The sequence below is a fragment of the Sabethes cyaneus genome, chromosome 3 (genome assembly GCF_943734655.1).
Source record: "Sabethes cyaneus chromosome 3, idSabCyanKW18_F2, whole genome shotgun sequence".
NCBI lineage: Eukaryota > Metazoa > Arthropoda > Insecta > Diptera > Culicidae > Sabethes > Sabethes cyaneus.
The window spans coordinates 87782607-87803456 of NC_071355.1; the positions used below are offsets into that span (position 1 = coordinate 87782607).

Below are 20850 nucleotides of genomic sequence, written 5' to 3' on the forward strand. Positions count from 1 at the left end.
CCGCTTGGGCAGTAGTATATTGATCGACGGCGATGAGCTTGAGGTAGTCGATGAATTTGTCTACCTTGGCTCACTGGTAACGGCGGACAATGATACCAGCCGTGAAATTCGGAGGCGTATTATCAGCAGAAGTCGTGCTTACTATAGGCTCCACAAGTAATTGCGGTCGAGCAGACTAAGTCCACGTACAAAGTGCACCCTGTACAAGACACTTATTAGACCGGTTGTTCTCTACGGGCATGAAAAATGGACAATGCTCGAGGAGGACCTGCGAGTGCTCGGAGTTTTCGAACGACGAGTGCTAAGAACGATCTTCGGCGGCGTACAGGAGAACGGAGTATGGAGGCGGAGGATGAACCATGAACTCGCACAGCTCTATGGCGAACCCAGTATTCAGAAGGTGGCTAAAGCTGGACGGATACGATAGGCGGGGCATGTTGCAAGAATGCCGGACAACTACTCTGCAAAGATGGTGTTCGCCTCAAATCCGGTAGTTAGACCAGGTGGAGCGAGATCTGGCGGAGAGTACTCGGTGTCCGAGGAATTGGAGAGCGGTAGCCCTCAACCGAGTTACATGGAGAAATTTTGTTCAACAGGCTTTGTCTTAGGACGGCAAGCCACCTAAGTAAGTAAGTGGTACACTCGTGACATGTGACAACGATGTAAGCCGCGAAGTGAAACGACGAGTTGCAGCGGCTTTCTACGGATTACGTAGCAAGCTGAAGTCCCGTAGTTTGCGAATTCGCACAAAACTGGCGCTCTACAGAACACTAATCCTCCCGGTGGCTTTTAACGGACACGAATCATGGATGCTAAAGGAAGCTGATCGGCGAGTGCTTGGGGTTTCTGAGCGTAAAATTCTGCGAACTATGCTTGGTGGCAAAATGAAAAATGGAGTGTGGCCCTGACGCATGAATCACGAGCTATACCAAGTATACAAATATGCTGATATAGTGAAGGTAGTGCAATGTGGCAGGCTGCGGTGGGCTGGACACGTGGCCAGAATGGCCGATGAAAGAGTAGCCAAAACTATTTTCATAGAGAACCAGGAAGAGGTCGTAGACTCCGAGGTAGACCCCGCATCCGGTGAGTGTGTGCTGTCGAAGACGATGCACGTTCAGATGGTGTTCGTGGAGATTGGAGAACGGCAGTCCAGGACCGATGGTACTGGAGGATTATAATTTGTGAATTCGTATTCAATAATGTATTAGTATTTATTGACATAAATTTCATTAAAAAACTGGACGGATTTTGGCGAAAACAGTCAAACAACTGCGCTTGATACTTTGTTCATACTGCCAGCTCCACCTCGTAGCGAAAAAGTTTGACATGCTGAAGCACTTCGTACCCGCTGAATAGAACCAATCTGGCATTTACATCCTCCCACGCGAGAAAGTCGAAAGCGTTGAACTAGTTTCGGACGCCCGACAGTACTGCGCGACCTTAACGTGCAGTAGAAGCTGAAAATGAAGACTAAGAGCAAAATGGTCTCATCGTTCCGCACCTTAGGCCGGGAGATCTGAGGTCTGACTGTGTCTGAGTAGCAGTCAATCGCCCAGAGAACGGCTGCAGGTGCTAGTGAAAAAAATCTTTTCGACAAAACACGATGTCGTAATCATAATGCACGACGAAAACTACTTGACTCTCAACACTGGAGTTGAATAATATGCCGATGTCTATCTTTTGATCGGCCATAGTGAAGGTTCCGGTGAGCTACTTGGCAGGGCGTCGAAACATTGTTACAGAAGGCTTAATGAACATAGTATTTCAGGAAAATCGTTTTCATTGAATTAGCTTTTATATTTTTTTCATAGCCATTCGAAATGAGTCCATTTTTAAAATGTATACGTTGAATGTAGCGAAGTATTGGATGAGAAGCGAACACGAAAAAATGATCTGGATCTGGAGAAAACACTGATTTAGGAAACGACGGGGTGCTAAATTGGGTTTCCGCCAAGTTTCCGCCTCAATGTCACGCTATGGCTCTGTATGCAGTAAATACATTTATAAAAACTGAATCCCTGTTTAAGGCTCAAAATGTGCTTTAGAAAACGGGCTTTGCGACGAAAAGTTAATTACTGCTCATTTCCCCTTAATTCTACTGAATAAATGTCGTAAACTACTCGTTTTATTCGCACAAAAGTTGCTCGTAGTCAACATTCAAGCATTCAAGGCTGGAAATACTATTCGGAGAGTTCAATCACATCACATCCACGAATGATAAAAGGATTGGTCTAACTATAGAAAAAAAGTTTGATGTATTGGAATCATCTGTAATTAATCAATTTTATTTAATCGATATTTTGACTACAATCGTCTTTCAGGCGTGACTTTTCTGTACATCAGAATTCTTTCATCATTCATTTACACATTTTGCTGGAAACCTATCATAGCACGAACGATACACTTGAAAATACATTTCGTCAAGTTTTTTTTTCTCGGTTTTTAATATTCAGACTACTGACGCCAAGCCCAAGGCTTGGTCACCTATTTAGTGTATGTCGCGGACATTTTCTAGTCAGCAAACAGCATGTTTGCCATTAGCTCCAAATCAAATCACTGCTTGAATATACCCTATTTTGCTTTCATAACGACGTCAAGTTTATTTGCTAAATAAGCGATAATTACTTTCGAAATTTGGAAAATTCTTTGAAATTAGAGAAACATTGGTTTAGTGCCTTTATTGACTTTTTTCCTTGTAATGTGTATTGCGACGTGCATGTGAGATTCTGCGGTACAATACCGCATTCTCAACCAAATAATAAAAATCTCCATTTGATGTTTTTCATGCATTTTTACGCTTTTCCATGTAAATGCCTGTTATTCGAAAGTACATACAAAAACTATCCAGATATAAGTACAATATATTTTTAACTACAGGTTTTTTTTATTCAATAATAGGTATTATTAGTTTTGGTACATAATCTATCTGTATCCAATACGGCTCACTAGCTTTTACTTTAGCAAATGCTTGGTAGGTTATTCTGAGTAAAGTGATTGAATTTCATTTTTCTTGCAGCACTTTTATGCAGGCTTGAGATTTGGACTGTGTAGTCATAATTTCTTAAATAATTCTATGTACAAAGAACGCATTGATACCGTGATAGTCCTTACTGTTTTGAATACAGCGATGTATGTACTTACTTATAAGCAGGGTGAAATTAATTGGGAGAGTTCATATTACTGCTGTCGCATACATATTTCCTCTAATTTCTCGTCTAATCGGTGAACATCGAGGTACCATTTATACCCATAATGTTGTTTATCGTAGTAGATCTAGTCATGCAATGTTCATATATTCATGTGAACGCGCTTCATCTTGAGTTACGAGAATTGCGTATGAAAATTTAATACATAATTATTACTAGCGGCCTACAATCATAATTTATTATGTTAAAAATAAATTGAAAATAACCATTCCATTATTTCAAAATATCATGTAGTAAACTATTAATAGAGTACTGAGAATAAAACCGAACTATTGTTAGTGATCCTCGTATGGGTGCGTGAAACGACTTTTAAATGCGTATGGATTAATATGAATTTTTCGAATAATTTTCAAGCTTACAAGTTTTATGCGACACAAATTATGAATTAATTAGATATTTTAATTACCTCGTTTAAAATTTTTCTTACATGTAAAAAAATCGAATCACCGCGACTTTTGACCTTATTCTTGAAAATGAAATATCAATTTTGACCTTACAAGCAGCGTGCAGAATTTTTGAATATAATAGCAAGATGAATTGGCAATCGACTCGATCAATTTAAAACAGAATCGAATAACATACAATCGAAAAGAGGCCTCTTCTACTTTTGACCTTTGCGACCTTTGTTGACCGTTGCGCAATCAACGACAGAAAAATGAAACAAACTAAAAAACATTCCGAAACTGTTCACAAAGATTTCCATTTTTAAGTCTGGTTTCCAATTATTATAATCAAATATTGTAAAGTTTCATCGTTATTCATTGTTGTGGTTGACAGACTTTGGTACACAATACAATGAAAAACAAGACCACATAGAAAGAGTGCTAATGCAAATTGTTTCTTTAATTACATCTGGTTTTTGTTAAATCCGATAATTTTATTGAATATAACTAATCATTGAGACAATTGTGCCATTTTTTATAACTATTGCGTTTTTCTTTGAATCTCTGCGCATTCAGAAACATTGAACACAAGTTACCCGCAATCCGTACAAATATTTTTGTTAGCAGATATGCGTGGTTTAATAGAAGCCTAAATCTCCAGGCAAGTATGGAGAATGTGCTACTCGAGTCACAATACTGGTACCTGATCCGCGGTAGACAGTCTGAACTTGATTGCATATCTTTTCAATTTATGTTGATAGAGTTTAAATGAGACGATAACGCAACTGAATGATTGTTAGCTTTGTGCGATCGTACAAGGGATGACAGATTCCCTTCCTTTGGATAGCGTTCGTTAGACAGGGGCAGCACTCGACTCTCATTTATGCAGTAGAAACGAAATTACAGCAGCCGACATTTGAAACGACGACCCGGTCCTAACTTGTTATGTTTTCGGTTCTTTTTCCCTCTTTCCTTGTCCTTACGAATTTCTCGCACAAGGGTGTAAAAGGCATCATCAACTCCCATTCTAGTTTTTGCAGAGGTTTCTACGAATGGAACACCGTACTGCTTCGCCACCTAAGAATACGAAATAAATATTAGCGTCGAGAATGTTAGCATGCGTACGGTGTAATCGAGAACTTACATCTCTCGCCTGGTTCATATCAACTGCCCATGCCTGAAGATCACATTTGTTGCCGACCAAAACCATGGGAACTTCTTCAGCGTCCTTTACGCGCTTTATCTGCTCTCTGTATGTTCCTATTGAAAAAATTAGTAAAATATGTATAATTAACGTAATCGTATGTATCAGCAAAAGCAAATGTTTGATTCATGTTACATACCAATATCTTCGAAACTTTTGGCACTATTCACTGCGAACACAAGAAGAAATCCCTCTCCTGTTCTCATATACTGATCACGCATAGCTGAATATTCCTCTTGTCCAGCGGTATCCAAAATGTCCAGTAAACATGTCTCGCCATCTAGATAACATAGAAAAAGTTTTTTTTTCTGTTTAGATTTTCATTGAATACGGGTGTATAGTAACAGGCGTCCTCATTACTAAGACTGATCAAATAAAAATTAACAGTAATTCAAATTTTGGACGTAAAGGGAGAGGATGTTAATTCAAATTTCGGACATTTAAAGAGAAGACGTTAATTCAAATTTTGGACGTAAAAAGAGAGGACGTTAATGACGTAAAGCGGAAGGATATCAATTCAACTTTCGAACGTAAAAAAGTGGCAGTAAAAAGAAATCACGTAAACCGCACGGACGTAAAAACAGAAAAAGCAAAGCCATGGGTTTAAACAGTATAATCAATATATAGGGTAACCAACGTAATTTGGACCCCATCAATAGCTGTACATAATTTGGACACTTACAGCAAAATCAAAAAAATCAAATGGAACTATCCAAATTATGTACAGTTACTTATGGGGACAAAAATAAGTTGGTTATTCTATATATTGATTATACTGTTTAAACCCATGGCTTAAACCTTCCAGTTGGCCTCGAGGTAAGACGCTGGTCTAATAAACCAGTCGTCGAATGTTCGAATCTCGACTGGGAGAGGCTGTTAGAATCAATAGGATCGTAGCACTGACCCCGCACTGTCCTGTATTCTAACAGCTGGTTGCGTGGTCTGTCGTATAAAAACAGAAGGTCAAATTTCGATAACGGAATTAGTACCCAGGCTTTGCTTTATATGCTGTGTATATTGCAGAGAAAAGCTCAAGGATATAACTTATCAATCATCTGAAATGCCGGAAATTTATGCTCCTCAGACAATTGAATCATACACCTTTTATATTCCCTTTTAACATTTTTCCCCTTACAAATTAGAGGAACTACATACTAATACATATATGCAATATCCACCTTTATTGGACAGCCAAGCTGCGTTTAAAGCGTTAAAGAGTTCAAGGATTTCACAAAAATTCTGTGTGACTGCAGTTGCTTCCTATGGCAATTAAGATCAAAAAATGAGTCGACGAAGTACATTCATAGATTCTGCCACGAAACAGAAATAGAAGTTCAAATAATGTTACGGACAGCCTGGACACGACTAGCTCTCAAGTCCACTAATGTGAATCAAAATTAGTGTAAAAGTGCCGCACCACTAAGGGAACTTTCCCGCCAAAACAAAGTTTCTTCATTCAGGGCGCCTGGACACTGCGGAATCGAGAATAACGAGCTTGCTGACAGCCTAGCAAAACAAGGGTCAGCTCAGACAACAGCCCGTCAACGATACGCCAAACTAGGGAGGGCTGTTAAGAAGTCTTGCAAGCAGGACAAGAGAGCCAGGATCAACTATCTAGCTAATAAATGACGACGTTACTTTGTGCAACCTTCCGCTAGTAGCAAAGCCATCTTTGTCAGCCCAGATGGTGCATCAGCTTTTTAACAATATATGAAAAACCGTAACTTTTCCGATGGACTGGATTCAGAGCATATTGGCCAAACTCCCTAAAAAAGAAGACCTAATTGAATGCGGTAGCTGGCGTGGCTGCGGCAATACACACGAGCTGGGCACAGCTTTTATAGTGATGGGCGAGATGCAGAAGCGGGTGATCGGGTGGTGGCCGATCAACCCCCGAATGTGCAGATTAAGAATCAAGGGCCGATTCTTCAATATAAGCATAATTAACGTGCACAGCCCTCACCTCGGAAGTACCGATGATGACAAAGACGAATTCTACGCGCAGTTGGAGCGTGAATACGACCGCTGCCCAAGACATGATGTCAAAATTATCATCGGGGACTGTAATGCTCAGGTTGGTCAGGAGGAGGAATTCAAACCGGTGATTGGACGGTTCAGCGCCCACCCGCAAACGAACGAAAACGGCCTAAGACTTGTCGACTTCGCCGCCTCCAAGAACATGGCCATACGTAGTACCTTCTTCCAGCATAACCTCTACCATCGGTACACCTTGAGATCACCCAACCAGACAGAATCACAAATCGACCACGTTCTAATAGATGGTCGGCACTTTTCAGACATTATCGATGTCAGAACCTATCCGGGCGCTAACATTGATTCGGATCACTACCTAGTGATGGTAAGGATACGTCAAAAACTATCTGTTGTGAACAACATACGATACCGCCGCCCGCCACGGTATAATCTAGCGCGACTGAAGCAACCAGAGGTCGCCGAAAACTACGCGTTATCTCTCGAAACCGCGCTGCCGGAAGAGGGAGACCTGGATGAAGCCCCTCTTGAAGACTGTTGGAATGCCGTGAAAACAGCCATTAACAGCGTAGCGGAGAACGTCCTAGGCAGTGTGGTACCGAATCGACGTAACGAATGGTTTGACGAGGAATGCCAGCAGATATTGGATGAGAAGAACGCAGCGCGGGTACAAATGCTGCGTAGAGCCACCCGTCAGAATGTGGAGCGATACAAACAGAAGCGGAGGCAGCGAACCCGACTCTTCAAGGAAAAGAAGCGCCACCAAGAGGAGAAGGAGTGCGAAGAACTCGAACAGCTGTACCGCTTTCACGACACACGGAAGTTCTATCAGAAACTCAACGAATCTCGCAAAGGCTTCGTGCCGCGGGCCGAAATGTGCAGAGATAAAGATGGAGGTATCTTGACTGATGACCGTGCGGTGATTGAAAGGTGGAAGCAGCACTACGATGAACACCTGAATGGCGTGCAGGCGGAAGACCATGATAGCGGAGGAAGTGACCACATTGGTGCAGCAAGCGACGAAGATGTGCCACCCCCATCGATAAGGGAAGTTAAAGAAGCCATCCAGCGGCTGAAGAACAAAGCAGCGGGAAAGGATGGCATTGGAGCGGAACTTATTAAAATGGGCCCGGACAAGTTGGCCGGCTGTCTGCATCAATTGATTGTCAAGATTTGGGATACGGAACGACTACCGGAGGAGTGGAAAGACGGGGTTATCTGCCCTATCTACAAGAAAGGTGATAAGCTGGATTGTGAGAACTACCGAGCCATCACTATCCTGAATGCCGCCTACAAAGTGCTGTCCCAAGTCCTCTTTCATCGACTATCGCCAATAGCCAATAGATTTGTGGGAAGTTACCAGGCCGGCTTCATGGAGGGTCGGTCTACAACAGACCAAATCTTCACCCTGCGGCAGATCCTCCAGAAGTGCCGCGAATTCCGAGTCCCCACGCACCACCTGTTCATCGATTTCAAAGCCGCATATGATAGCGTAAACCGACAAGAGCTATGGAAAATTTTGGACGAAAACGGCTTTCCGGGTAAGCTTACTAGACTTATCATGGCTACGATGGATGGGATCCAGTGCTGTGTGAGAATCTCGGGTGGATTGTCGGACCCATTCGAATCTCGCAGGGGACTTCGACAAGGAGATGGTCTTTCTTGCCTGCTATTCAACATTGCGCTTGAAGGTGTTATAAGGCGAGCGGCGATCGAAATGCGGGGCACGATTTTCAATAAATCCAGTCAATTTATCTGCTTTGCTGACGACGTGGATGCTGTCGGCAGAACATTTGAGGCGGTGGAAGATCAGTACACCAGACTGAAACGCGAAGCAGAGAAGATTGGATTGCAGATAAATACGTCTAAAACGAAGTATATGCTGGCGGGCGGGACCGAGCGCGACAGGGCTCGCTTGGGCAGCACCGTGGTAATCGACGGGGATGAGTTCGAGGTAGTCGACGAGTTCGTATACCTTGGCTCGCTGGCAACAGAGGACAACAATACCAGCCGTGAGATTAAAAGACGTATTATCAGCGGAAGTCGGGCCTACTACGGACTCCACAAACACTGCGGTCGAACAATCTGAGCCCCCGTACAAAGTGCACACTGTACAAAACGCTAATTAGACCGGTTGTCCTCTACGGGCACGAAACGTGGACATTGCTAGAAGAGGACCTACGAGCACTCGGAGTTTTCGAACGGCGGGTGCTAAGAACCATCTTTGGCGGAGTGCAAGAGAACGGTGTATGGAGGCGAAGAATGAACCACGAGCTCGCGCGTCTCTACGGCGAACCAAGTATTCAGAAAGTGGTTAAAGCTGGACGGATACGTTGGGCAGGACATGTTGCTAGAATGCCGGACAACTATCCTGCAAAAATGGTTTTCGCATCAAATCCGGTAGGAACAAGACGAAGAGGGGCACAGCGAGCGAGGTGGCAAGACCAGGTGGAGCGAGATCTGGCGAGCACTGGGTGCCCGCGGAACTGGAGATCAGTTGCCATGGACCGAAACAGATGGAGAAATTATACTGCGCAGGCCTTGTCATAAGACGTTAGGCCAATTAAGTAAGTAAGTAAGACCTGTCTCCACCGATACGGACAACGTCACACAGGCAATCGAACGAATTTCACGTTTAAAACAGACAGGAGACAGGTCTACGTTATATATCATTCAGAGTTGGTGGCCAAGAAAAGGCGCTGTCGCAGCGTGTTCTTGTCGAGTGTAAAAACCTCGACGAGATTACGACGGCAGTTGACCTGAAGGATGCTCTGCGGGATCAGCTTAATGTTGATGTGGCACCCGCAGACATCCGGTTGCGGAAGGCATATGGAGATATGCAAACTGCAACCTTAAACGTGCCAGAGGCAATCGCCAACAAAAAGTTGGCGTCTGGCAAAATTAGGATGGGCTGGTCAGTCTGTACACTTGTGTCGAAACGGCGTATCGAACGCTGTTTCAGGTGTATGGGCTTTGGCCTTGGGGCAGGCAAGTGTAAGGCCCCCGGTCGGTCTAAGATGTACAGGCGCTGCGGCGAAGATGGCCACTTCGCCAGGGGATGTAGCAATCCCCCCAGGTGCTTGCTCTGCACAGTCGAAGCGGGAAATAAGCATGCCACAGGTGGTCCACTGTGTGCGGCTTATAGGAGGGCTTTGCAACGATAATGGTGCAGGTTATACAGATTAACCTGAACCACTGTGAGACGGCACAGGAGTTGCTTTGGCAAACGGCAGCCGAAACGGGGGGCGATATTTCCATTATCGCGGATCCCTACCGGGTCCCACGGGCAGCGCAAACTGGGTAATCGACAAGGGTCGGATGGCAGCAATTGCTGTGATGGGTAGATACCCGATCCAGGAGGTAGTTTCGTCCAACCAAGAAGGGTTCGTGATTGCTGTGGTCGATAGCGTCTGCATCTGCAGCTGGTACGCTCCACCTAGGTGGTCGCCGGAGCAGTTTGACCGGATGCTAGACGTGGATCGCACCGACCACGGTAGGTTGACCCATAGGCTGATCCAGAACCAATCGTCCTGGATCGGTAGAAGACATGGTGAGGTAAACTTGTTCCTTACCCAGTTTCTGTCGGGACATGGATGCTTTAAGAAGTATCTACATACACGTGGGCGGGTAGGCTCACCCTTCTGCCCCGTTTGCACGGTAGACGAGGAAACGGCGGAGCATGTGATGTTTCACTGCCCACGTTTCACGTCCACTCGGCAGGTGATGCTTGTAGTCGTTGGGGAAGACACCAACGCCGACAACATCGTGCAGAGAATGTGCGCTGAGCAGCGCGAATGGGGTGCCGTCGATAGGGCGGCAACGGAGGTGTTAACGGAGTTGCAACGGCTGGAACGTTTGCAACGACAGGGCCTGACATAGCTTAGCTAGGGTCAGTAATGGCGGTAGTGGCGGTATGAAGTGACAAGGGTATTGTGTGAACCCACATACGCAACGGATAAGTCGGAGTGCTTAGGCACGTCCTCCCTAACGGTAGTTCCGGGAGGGGTTCAGGAACGGGCAGCAGGAGAGTTTTTAGTAGGTAGGCGCATGTTGGCACCTTGTGAATCCTATTCGGCACCGTGCTGTCTATGAAGATTTTCTCCCGGCATAAACAATACAAAAAAAAAGAGTTGTTGGCCTCACACTTGGATTTCCTCTATCGTCAATATCACCAGATAGAAACAGAGATTCGGAAGCGTAAGTAGAGGAAGATTTGATATATTTTGAGAAGAGGAGCGAATGAAATCGGCAAGAAGACACTCAATAGGAGAACAGAATAAGCAAAACTAGAGGCTACTGACCGCGTGGCCTTGCTAGCTGTATTTAGATTATTATTGGAACCACGCCTGGCGACAGGTGGCAAATTGCAGAAAACCATGGCAGAGTTTATCCCTTTGTTCAGCCGAACCACAAGCCAACGGACATGAACACATCAGTAATAAAATAAAAACGGGGATTATTACAATAATTCAAAATATTGGACGCAGTGGTTGAGTTTCGCTATATACCATTTTTGAAACTTGACCTTCTGCTTTTGCTCAACAGACTTCGCAGCCAGCCGTGGGTATGAAATGTGGAAGGCAAATGAGGAAGCGTCCAACATATCTTCAGCCATCCCAAGCCCCTACCTAGCGCCTCCACGTGGCCTTACCCGGTAATGCTCTATTGAGTGACCAAGCGATAATGGGTGGTTCCCGGCTGCCTGATATCAAAACTGCGGGTTTGGATGACGGCTGAGCCACACGACCTTGTTAGTAGGTAAGCCTAACATAAGTTATTTTAATGATTTGTTTCGTTTTAGCTCATGGAGCAAGCACCTCCTACTGTACAGTGAAAGCTCGGGCCGCAGAAAGTTTAAATAATGCTCATGGATACCAGAAGAATAAATTAAATTAATAATGGAAGCACTCATGTAAACTCAAATGATGCAACTCTATTCCATTCGAAGGACTGCTGGTGAGATTGTTCTGTTTTTGTCTATATATCTTCATATAATGTATAATCTTATACAAACACATATTTTATTACATTGCCATATACCATCATTATCGTAAAGGGGAAGGAACATCAGGGTATCGAATGAATCGAAGACTGGGTGAGGGATGTGGTAACCAGTCCAAGTCATATAAGGACGGAGAGGATTTTGACGCGCCCTTCTAGCACACAAATCATCACGCAAGATAAGTTTGCACGGCGAAGTTATGTATCTAGAAACCAGAAGTCTATGCTGGAAGGAGTGTCTTATATCCCGTGGAATCATATAAGCGACATTGCTTATAGATCCACCCAACTCCTTTTGGTCCTTCACGACAGCATTGAAATGAAAATGGCTAGGTAGATAAACTCGATTCTGCAGTAATTCTACTTGCATGCAATGGAAAACCCTTGAGATGATGGTGGCTACCCCCATACATACATACATACATACATACATACATACAACAGACTTCGCAGCCAGCCGTCAGAGTACAAAACAATTACTGGGCTAGTGCTACGATTCTATTGACTCTAACAATCTCTCTCATCCGAGATTCGAACATATGACGAGTAGCTTGTTGGATCAGTATCGTACCAGGAAGGAGACGGTTAGTAATAAATGGAGCTCTCTTCTGTTGCGGGCTGAACCACTGCGTCCACTATTTTAAATTATTGTAATATTCTTCTTGTTGCTGATGACTTAATTACCGATATGTTCATGTCCGTTGCTTTATGGTTCGGCAGAACAAAGGAATCAAGTCCAGCGACGTACCTTGAAGCCATCTGGAAAGTTGTACCCTCCACACACTACAATTACGAAAAAGCTGATACAGAGAGTGTCACACGCTCACAGTTACAGACGGTTTTTAGTTCGTCTTTGCAGGTGAAGGAAATTCCTGGTACGAAGATTTCGTTTGGGGTCTAAAGACTCATGTGTCTCAGAACTGCAGGGGTGTCGAGTGTCGACATGTCTCTCAGATTCTATCAAAGAATACAACTTGAACATCTTTACTTAAATTCCCGATTTATAGCTATTTTCATCAAATTCCCGACCCGCATTTTCCCCGACAGGTTCGAATTCCCGACTTTTCCCGAGTCTGAGGCCTCCCTCGGACCGATTCGAGTTACGCGTATACCATAACTGGTATAATGACCCAGTATAGTAACCCAAAACTAGTTGGAAAGCAGGTAGGATTTGCGAAAACGCAACGCTAGGAAGTAACGATATTCAAAATTTGCAACGGGAACGTTTGTTTTCGTTCGTTCGCTGCGGTGTTTCATTTGATGTCGTTGCTTTTTAGTAAACAAATGAACGTAAATCTTATCTTTCGCTTATTTAAAATATCCCGGAAACATTATAAAAGTTTACATAACATAGAATTCGCAGCTTCAAACACTGATGGCAGATGGAGAAGCCGTTGTGATAAGAGCGTAATAAAATTGTTAAAGTACCTTTGCCTCCGGAATATCTGGAGGAATTGAGTGATGGCAACGACAGTTTCATGGACCCAAATTTAATGTTACAACCTTTCCGGAACGTGTTGGTAGGTATTTAATCATCTGCGATGACATGCATTTAGCATTCAAACTGCATACTATGCGTCTAGTGCAAAAAATGGTCTATAACCCGAATGTTCGATATCTAGCATAAAACATAACATGTAATGCTCTAAGACGTTTATTTAATCTTTATTAATACTCAAAATCACAAAAAAAATCCCAAATTTGATTTAACGGTAAAAAAGTATGAAGCATTTATATGCATAATAATGAAGGTATGCAAAAACGGTATACCCTTAACGCCCAGCGTTGCGTTTTCGCAACGTAGCGTTTCGGGACACAGGGTCAAAATTGAAAATACATGTCAGCGGCTTTTTCTTAGTTGACCTAAAAGAGAATTTTCCTGAAAGTATCAACTTTCTATCCCTGCTGGGAAAAGTGTGGGGCTTAATGGGTTAAGTGGGTGCACTACAGAAACCAGTTTGTAATCCCCAGAAGTTTTACTGGACCCTCCCGGTCTCATTAAACAGATCAGGTCATAGCTGAAATCAGGCCTGCGCTTCAATTAACACATACCTACTCACAGATAGCTGAATTATATAATACTACTATTGTAGTACGTCAAAAATAATAACTATGTGGTGGTATAAAACAACAGTGTACCGGTTACTTACCAATCACAACTTGTTTTCGATAGGAATCCTCGATCGTGGGATCATATTCATCCACGAAGTGGTTCTGTATGAGCTGAATCGTGAGAGCCGATTTTCCAACGCCTCCAGCACCGACAACTACTAATTTGTATTCCGTCATTTCTAATCCAAAATTTTAAATCGGAAATTCCAAAAATTTAAAATCGAATTCTAATATGTCGGTGTTGGCACTAATGAAGCAAACGTTGTTTACTTTTCGCAACACGAGGCATTCGATTGTTTCTGTAAACAGGGATAAAAGATAGGCATTAATTAGAATTAGCTAAATAGAACAAATGAACAGGATTGCAGCGTTTACGTTCCTAGTGAGGAGTTGTACATAAAAAATCATTGTACAGTGGGATTTCGATTTTGGCAACAAAAGTGCCCGCTATTGGCAACACAAAATATTTTACATCCAAAAATATGCTTAAATAGTAGTCAATTTCCGTATGCATGTTTTAAATGACAAAAAAATTATGCCCTCAGTGTGTTCATGAAAAAAAATTTGCGGTTTCGAATTATATTTATATTGCCGTAGGACTACGTCTTACCGCAGGTTGCCAAAAACTTATTTTCACCGGGCGGATAGCTCTTGGCGGATTTTTTAAACATAAAATGTTTGCAATCGTTGATTAGTAATATGCAGTCATCTTCTTACGCATTTACATTAAATTTTCTCATATCAAAAAAGGGTTTTGATTTTGGCAACATAGCTGACACGCATTTGTTGCCAAATTCGAAATCCTACTATATCTGCTTTTCGAAAGTTGTTTTAATGCTCTAAACATAATCAGTTATGTTTAGAGTTTCATTATCCATTATATAAAAATCTGTTTTTTGTTTTTTTGCGAACCCACTGGCTGAGTCTCATTTATGAAGAAAATTAATTAATTCATTGAAATCTTTTTCTTACTTTTCAATGATGCTTGTTTGAACCACCAAACTGATATTTCAGAATGCCCTACGGACAATGTCTCGCTTGGTGGTATGCTATGGCGCTTCGATAAACATTATGTTCATTAAACATTATGTTCGATAAACATTATGCTGATCTTTTTAATATTTTGAAACATTTCAATCTTGGACTGAACAATCTATAGGGTAAATGATTTTGAAATGGACCTAGTCGAATTCTGATCTTGAATGGACCTATTTTTAAATAAGAATTTTAGGATATAATTATCAAGTCTTTGTACTGTATTTAGCTTTTATGTTTATCTTTAATCATTTCTGAACGTAAATATATTAAAATTAAATTAAAATTATAGCCAAAACCACTTTATTGCCGCTTATTTAAAAGTAGCTGTTTTTCAGCGTTTTGGCAGTCACCATAGAGTATTTTCAAACTGTTACTACCCGGAACCCTTCTGGTTTGAAATAAAACAATACTCTTAAAATGATGCTAAAATATGTGTAATTTCAATTTAGGTATTTAAAAATTCAGTAAAACTAGTAAAATCTTCAAATTCCTTAAAAATGTTAACCCCCTTTTTTGATCTTGAATGGACCTAGTATTGATTTTAGAATGGACCTAGTTTTGCGCTCCGAGACATCACTGCCGGTAGCTATCATTGCCTACCACCAACGAACACGCCGTTCTATATTCCATAAAACTGCTTGTTGTCACTATAGTATCTCCGTTTATAATTAATCTATAAGCACGGGATATTGAAAGTAGGCTTGATTTATAGCCTAAATAAAAACTTAATTATATTGATAAAACTAACTATCACTCATCCTTTTTCGTAGTTGCTTCATAGTGTTTGTACATTGTAGCCTCTAGTTTTGAAACTAAAAAGTCTTCCTAATTAGTTAGCTAACATATGTCATTTTATGCTTAAAATAATATAAACTTAATTTGTACAAAATCAGTATTGTACAAAAATTTTAACCATCATTGATTTAAAGATAAGATGGATCAAAAGATAAGAGGGATACTAACTGCCTTCTGTTAAGGGGGCATAGTACCTTTTCAATTTTTTAAAACCTAAATTTTTTTATTGATTATTTCGAAAGATTAACATTTTGACCATATGTGTTGGAAGTCTTTTCATGAATTCCAAATATTGACAAAGTTACAGCTATTTGTACCGCGCATGTCTGGAGCGATTAAACAACGAGTAAAAACTTCAGCGTTGTTTTTCTCGAAACCAGGTTTTGAAAGTCGGTACCATAAATATCTCAAGAACGGCTCAAGCAATTCTTATGATTCTTTTTTTGATTGAAAGCCAACAAAATTATCTAGTGTTTGACCCATCCTTTTCTTGATATTGTAATTTTTGAATTTTTTAGAAATGTTTAAAGTCAATTTTTTCGCTTAAAAACCATACTTTTATGTTTCAATGTCCGCCATTTTGTTGTGTGTTCGAATTCTAAAAAAGGATGGATCAAACACGAGATAATTTAATGTTCTTTCATCTCGTTTTGGAATTTTTCAATTCGGATAAGCCCCCCCAGCGCCAATCCATGGTACCACAATTCATGGTTTTTTTGAACGACTATCTTCAAGGAGCCGTAGGGGCAAGGGGAAGAGGTTCCCTTATGAAAACAAAATTGCAAATATTAGTATAAAATGCAATGTTTCAAATGCAAAAAACCCGATTCAATTTGCATTTCGCGTTATCGAGAAAAAATTATTTGAAATTAGGCAAAAAATATGGTGTAAAAGGTACTATCCCCCTTAAAAAGAGCTATTTTTGCTTCATTTGCATTTAGCACAAAACCAGTTACACTTAAATTTTTCAATTGAATTTTACGTATTTGTTTTAGCACGAAGCAAAAGTGTAATCTATATAATCTATATAAGTAATCTATATAAGTAGAGCAAAATTTTCCCAATTTATTCGCCCTATGTAAAAAAATTCCCAAATTATGCTAAACGGGACAATTCTTGTATCATTAAAAGTAATGCACAGAAGAATGAAACAAGTTATTTGAGAATACAATTCTGAAGATTTATATATAGCTTTATTGTATAGGAAACTCTAATATTGGAACTTCGAATTGAGAATTCGAAGCTAATATTCCAAACTCTATTTAAAGTGGTTATCCCTGCTAGATAGTTAACTACGGGCAACATCGTAAAAATGGTTGGAATCAAAATTTTTTTCATGGACAAATAACGCCCTGTATTTTCCATATAAATACAGCAAAAAGTTTTGCTGTAAGTTTAAGTTTTGACAAAACTCAGATGAGAAATAGTTTAAACACGTTAATCAAGCATATACCAAAGCTTCAAAACACCTTTAGCGCGCTGACCGAAAACCCTAAGGTCAATAAAATTCAACCGGATCCTGTAGTCACAAAATCAGACTCGTCTGAGTAAAAAGAAGCAGCCACTTCTGATGGTTAAGAACGCCAACTTCCTCACCCTCGTGAAACTTTGTGATGCCCAACCGCCCTACAAAATTACCCGGTTTGGCAATAAAATCATCTGTGTGTCAATGGAGGATTTAGAAATTAGGTAAAGGCCTGGATAATAATATGGTGCAAAAAATATAAAATTTGGATCAATATCTGGACCATTTTCGAACTGGATATGCCTAAAAAAATAATATTGTATTTGATAATTTTCTAGTTTAGTTAAAATAATTATGAGGCTCAGAATAAAGTAAAATTAGGCCATTACAAATATTTTATAAAGTTTTTGTCCTTCCGGTGTTGGGCCACTAAAGGGGGGGGGGGACAAAGTGAATTTTTTAATCGAGCAAAAAACATGGGTTTGAAGCATTTTTATTTAAAGTTTCAGCGTGAAAACCAAATCTGTTCTTGCTTTTAATATATACGTATATACGTTATTATTTTCCATGCAAAAATGTACGAAAAAAGGCAAAAACGAGAGAATTTTTTTTGGACGATTTTCGGAAACTCCGAATTCGAATTTCCATTTCTGTTTCGTGCTAGAAGTGTTAAGTACACTCATTTTTCGAGTTTTTCAGGCTGTAGAGCCCACGGACAATTGATTTTATACTCATATCCTCGAAATTTTTTTTAGCCACACGATTTTTCAAGTCAATTTCCAAAGGGGGGGTGACAAAAACTTAAAAAATATTTTGCAAAGGCCTTATATTCCGCCGATAAGTAAGCAGGTTGACTTCACATCACCTTTTGGTCGATTGACAGATAGATTAAAAATCAGTTTAGTAAAATATTCAAAATCATGCAACCGTACTAACGTTGTACTACATCATCCGTGGTCGTATCTTATACACAACCCCTCTGATTTTTTTCTTGGGGGATGTAAAGTTTTCTTTAAGCACCTCTCCCCTCTGACTTGTGACAAAATTAATACCTCCTTGTCCACCGGAATTGAGTGACTCTGAGATCTAAAATATTCATTTTTGAAACTTCCTATTTTCTATCTGGTACAGTTCTTCATCGACTATCATTTAAAATTAAAACCTAGTATCTAAGCTTACCTTTAAACCTAGTAGAATTACCAAGTCTAATTTTTTCAAGCACCATTTACAGTATGATTTCGAATTTGACAACAAATGCGTGTCGCCTATGTTGCCAAAATCGAAACCGTGGCAAAATCTAGACCATTTTTTAACTGAAAAAATTGCATATAAATGTGTCAAAAATTGAATAATTACCACTAATTAACGAATTTTTCACGATTGCGACGGTTTTACATTCAAAATGTTCGACAGAGGCTGTCGCAAACCTTTAGATGCTTTGCAGTAAGACGTAGTCCTACGTCAGTAAAAGTCTGACCTTTCGAAATATGTAGTCACTAAATAAAAACTCGAACCCCACTGTACTTGATAAACTACGTTTAATACAAGTTATATTACATATTTTTAATGAATGGTTTAAATTTTTGAAACTAATAGGCGACATAATTTTTTTATGACGTGGAAATCGTTTCAACCATATCTGAACAACAGGTAATAATAAATTCCCAATATACAAATGTCACACACAGATACATACACAACGCATATCAAGTCACTGAAACATTGTTCAATTATTGGGCTGACATAAAAACAAGACCCTCGGTGACTGTGACCGATTTCAAATTTTTCAACCGACTTTCATACCTTTCTAACAGAGTATAAGAAAGGTAAAAGCTGTTCAACCTTGTGTCCTATTAATAAATAACAGTAGTATAGTTGTACTATTAAAAAAAAATTCTTTGTTATTATTTTGTTCATTTACATGGAAGAAACTATGACAATCCTAATTTAGGTCCATTTCAAAATCAAAAATAGGTCCAATTCAAGATCATGTTGGGTCCATTCAAGATCAAAAAAAGGCTTTGGCAAAAAACGATATATTTAATAAAAGTTTCATCAATTATACATTTTTAAAGTACTGATAATGTAGAAAAAAGGTGGTACTTTCCAACAAATAGTAACATCACCACATATTATTTATAAATGACGAGTAAATTGAGCAGGAGTGCGAGTGGTGGTGTTAAAAAGCACTAAATAGGTCCATTCAAGATCAATTACCCTAGTTACAATAAATTAAAAACAAAATTACGGTTCAATTTTAGCAACTCAGCTTGTCTATATAATAATCTAAATGCGAACTATTTGGAGTAATTATATTAATAGTGAAAATTATGAATATGGACCAAGTCTAGTCTTAACCCATAGTACTTTGAAGTATATACTACTGGAAAAAAATCAAGTATGTAGAATGTGCTGCTTGAATACTTTCAATATAGTCTTCGGAAGCGTTTCTATTGTGCACGATCGAATTTTTATTCGCAAATTACCGGTCGCAGCTAACCAAATAGATAGTTCCATTTACATATACCCATATGTACCTGTATCACTGTCGATGTCTGTAGGTATATATTTTGCACGATTAGCAAATGACTATTTACTCAACACTTGACACTCTAATAGCTAGCATTGAAATGGTAGCTTTTCAGATGACTGAAAACTTTAAATCCAAGCACTGAGAAAAACGTCGATTTAATCCAAAATGTCCGACTGCTGTTTTATTTTTTTACGAGCGACAATTCATTGATGCATTTTCTTTTTTCTAATCGAACAAGCTTGGATGATACTTTCAATCAAATCATGACTCATCTCGCATCACCAATGAAACCACAATAAAAATAGCTCATGCCTGACAAAGCTCGAAGTTTAAACGCTAATTGAAAGTCAGAAACGATTGCGTTATTGAATCATGAAAAACAAATTCAGAGATCTTCACTTATTCATCTTCGCAGCGCTCGGGTAAGATTTTCCGGTCCTTGTTCCACAGTACTACTTTTTGTTCAACTAGAGACGATCTGACGATGAATTTTCGGAAAAGGGCGTTTTCCAATTTCAATTTGCACAAACAAAAATAACCAGCCAAACACCGTGCAAAGTTTATGCAACTATTTTATATACTTGAACATTTTCGTTTATACTAGCTTACTTCAAACGAGAAATTTTACTATTTTCCAAAAAAATTTTACTTTTGTTCTATACTAACCAGACCGATACGACGCGAGAAGTGAGTGAGATGATCTTCTTTTTTATATTTTTGATTTTTTCTTTTTCCATCCGCTCTGTGCACCTGACGTTCATGAGAAGAATAAGGAGAAAACTTTTGATTTTGTCGATTTTCTCATTATACAAACATTCTGACATCTGACAGTTGCCTGATGAGAAATTTGGTAGCAATGAGGTTTAAAAAGGTGTGGCAGATGAAGATGAAGATGAACCTTTCTGATAGCTTTATAGTTTTCAAAAGGTCGCATAGTCCCGTTAGGCGCGTCCGGCAGAAATCGAACTAAAATCTGGCAACGAAAAACTTTTTCTGCCAGACATTCTGCCGAATTTCTGGCCGCCGTTACCCGTGAAAACTAGCAGAAATGCAACATCTGATTCGGGCAGAAATTTTCGCCCGGTTTTTCTGCCGGATTTCTGTTCGATTTCTGCCAG

The 20850-nt window shown here is 40.2% G+C and overlaps 1 protein-coding gene across 1 annotated transcript; it reads right to left on the minus strand.

Moving 5' to 3' along the window:
• Positions 1 to 2266: 2266 nt before the first annotated feature.
• Positions 2267 to 20414, minus strand: LOC128741720 (ras-like protein 1). The gene is made up of 5 exons (XM_053837707.1): positions 19737 to 20414; positions 13940 to 14200; positions 4936 to 5076; positions 4737 to 4852; positions 2267 to 4669 (listed from the first exon to the last, which is right to left on the minus strand). Exons 2-5 carry the CDS (start codon positions 14076 to 14078, stop codon positions 4493 to 4495), a joined length of 573 nt encoding a protein of 190 aa, XP_053693682.1. The 5' UTR covers positions 14079 to 14200; positions 19737 to 20414; the 3' UTR covers positions 2267 to 4492.
• Positions 20415 to 20850: the final 436 nt, after the last annotated feature.

What these genes read in the sequence shown, in the direction of transcription:
- LOC128741720 (XM_053837707.1), bottom strand. Translation starts at nt 14,078, where the DNA reads ATGACGGAATACAAATTAGTAGTTGTCGGTGCTGGAGGCGTTGGAAAA. An exon ending in TCGAAAACAAGTTGTGATTG is followed by an intron (nt 5,077 to 13,939) that starts GTAAGTAACCGG and finishes TATGTTATCTAG; the next exon opens with ATGGCGAGACATGTTTACTG. An exon ending in CAAAAGTTTCGAAGATATTG is followed by an intron (nt 4,853 to 4,935) that starts GTATGTAACATG and finishes TTTTTTCAATAG; the next exon opens with GAACATACAGAGAGCAGATA.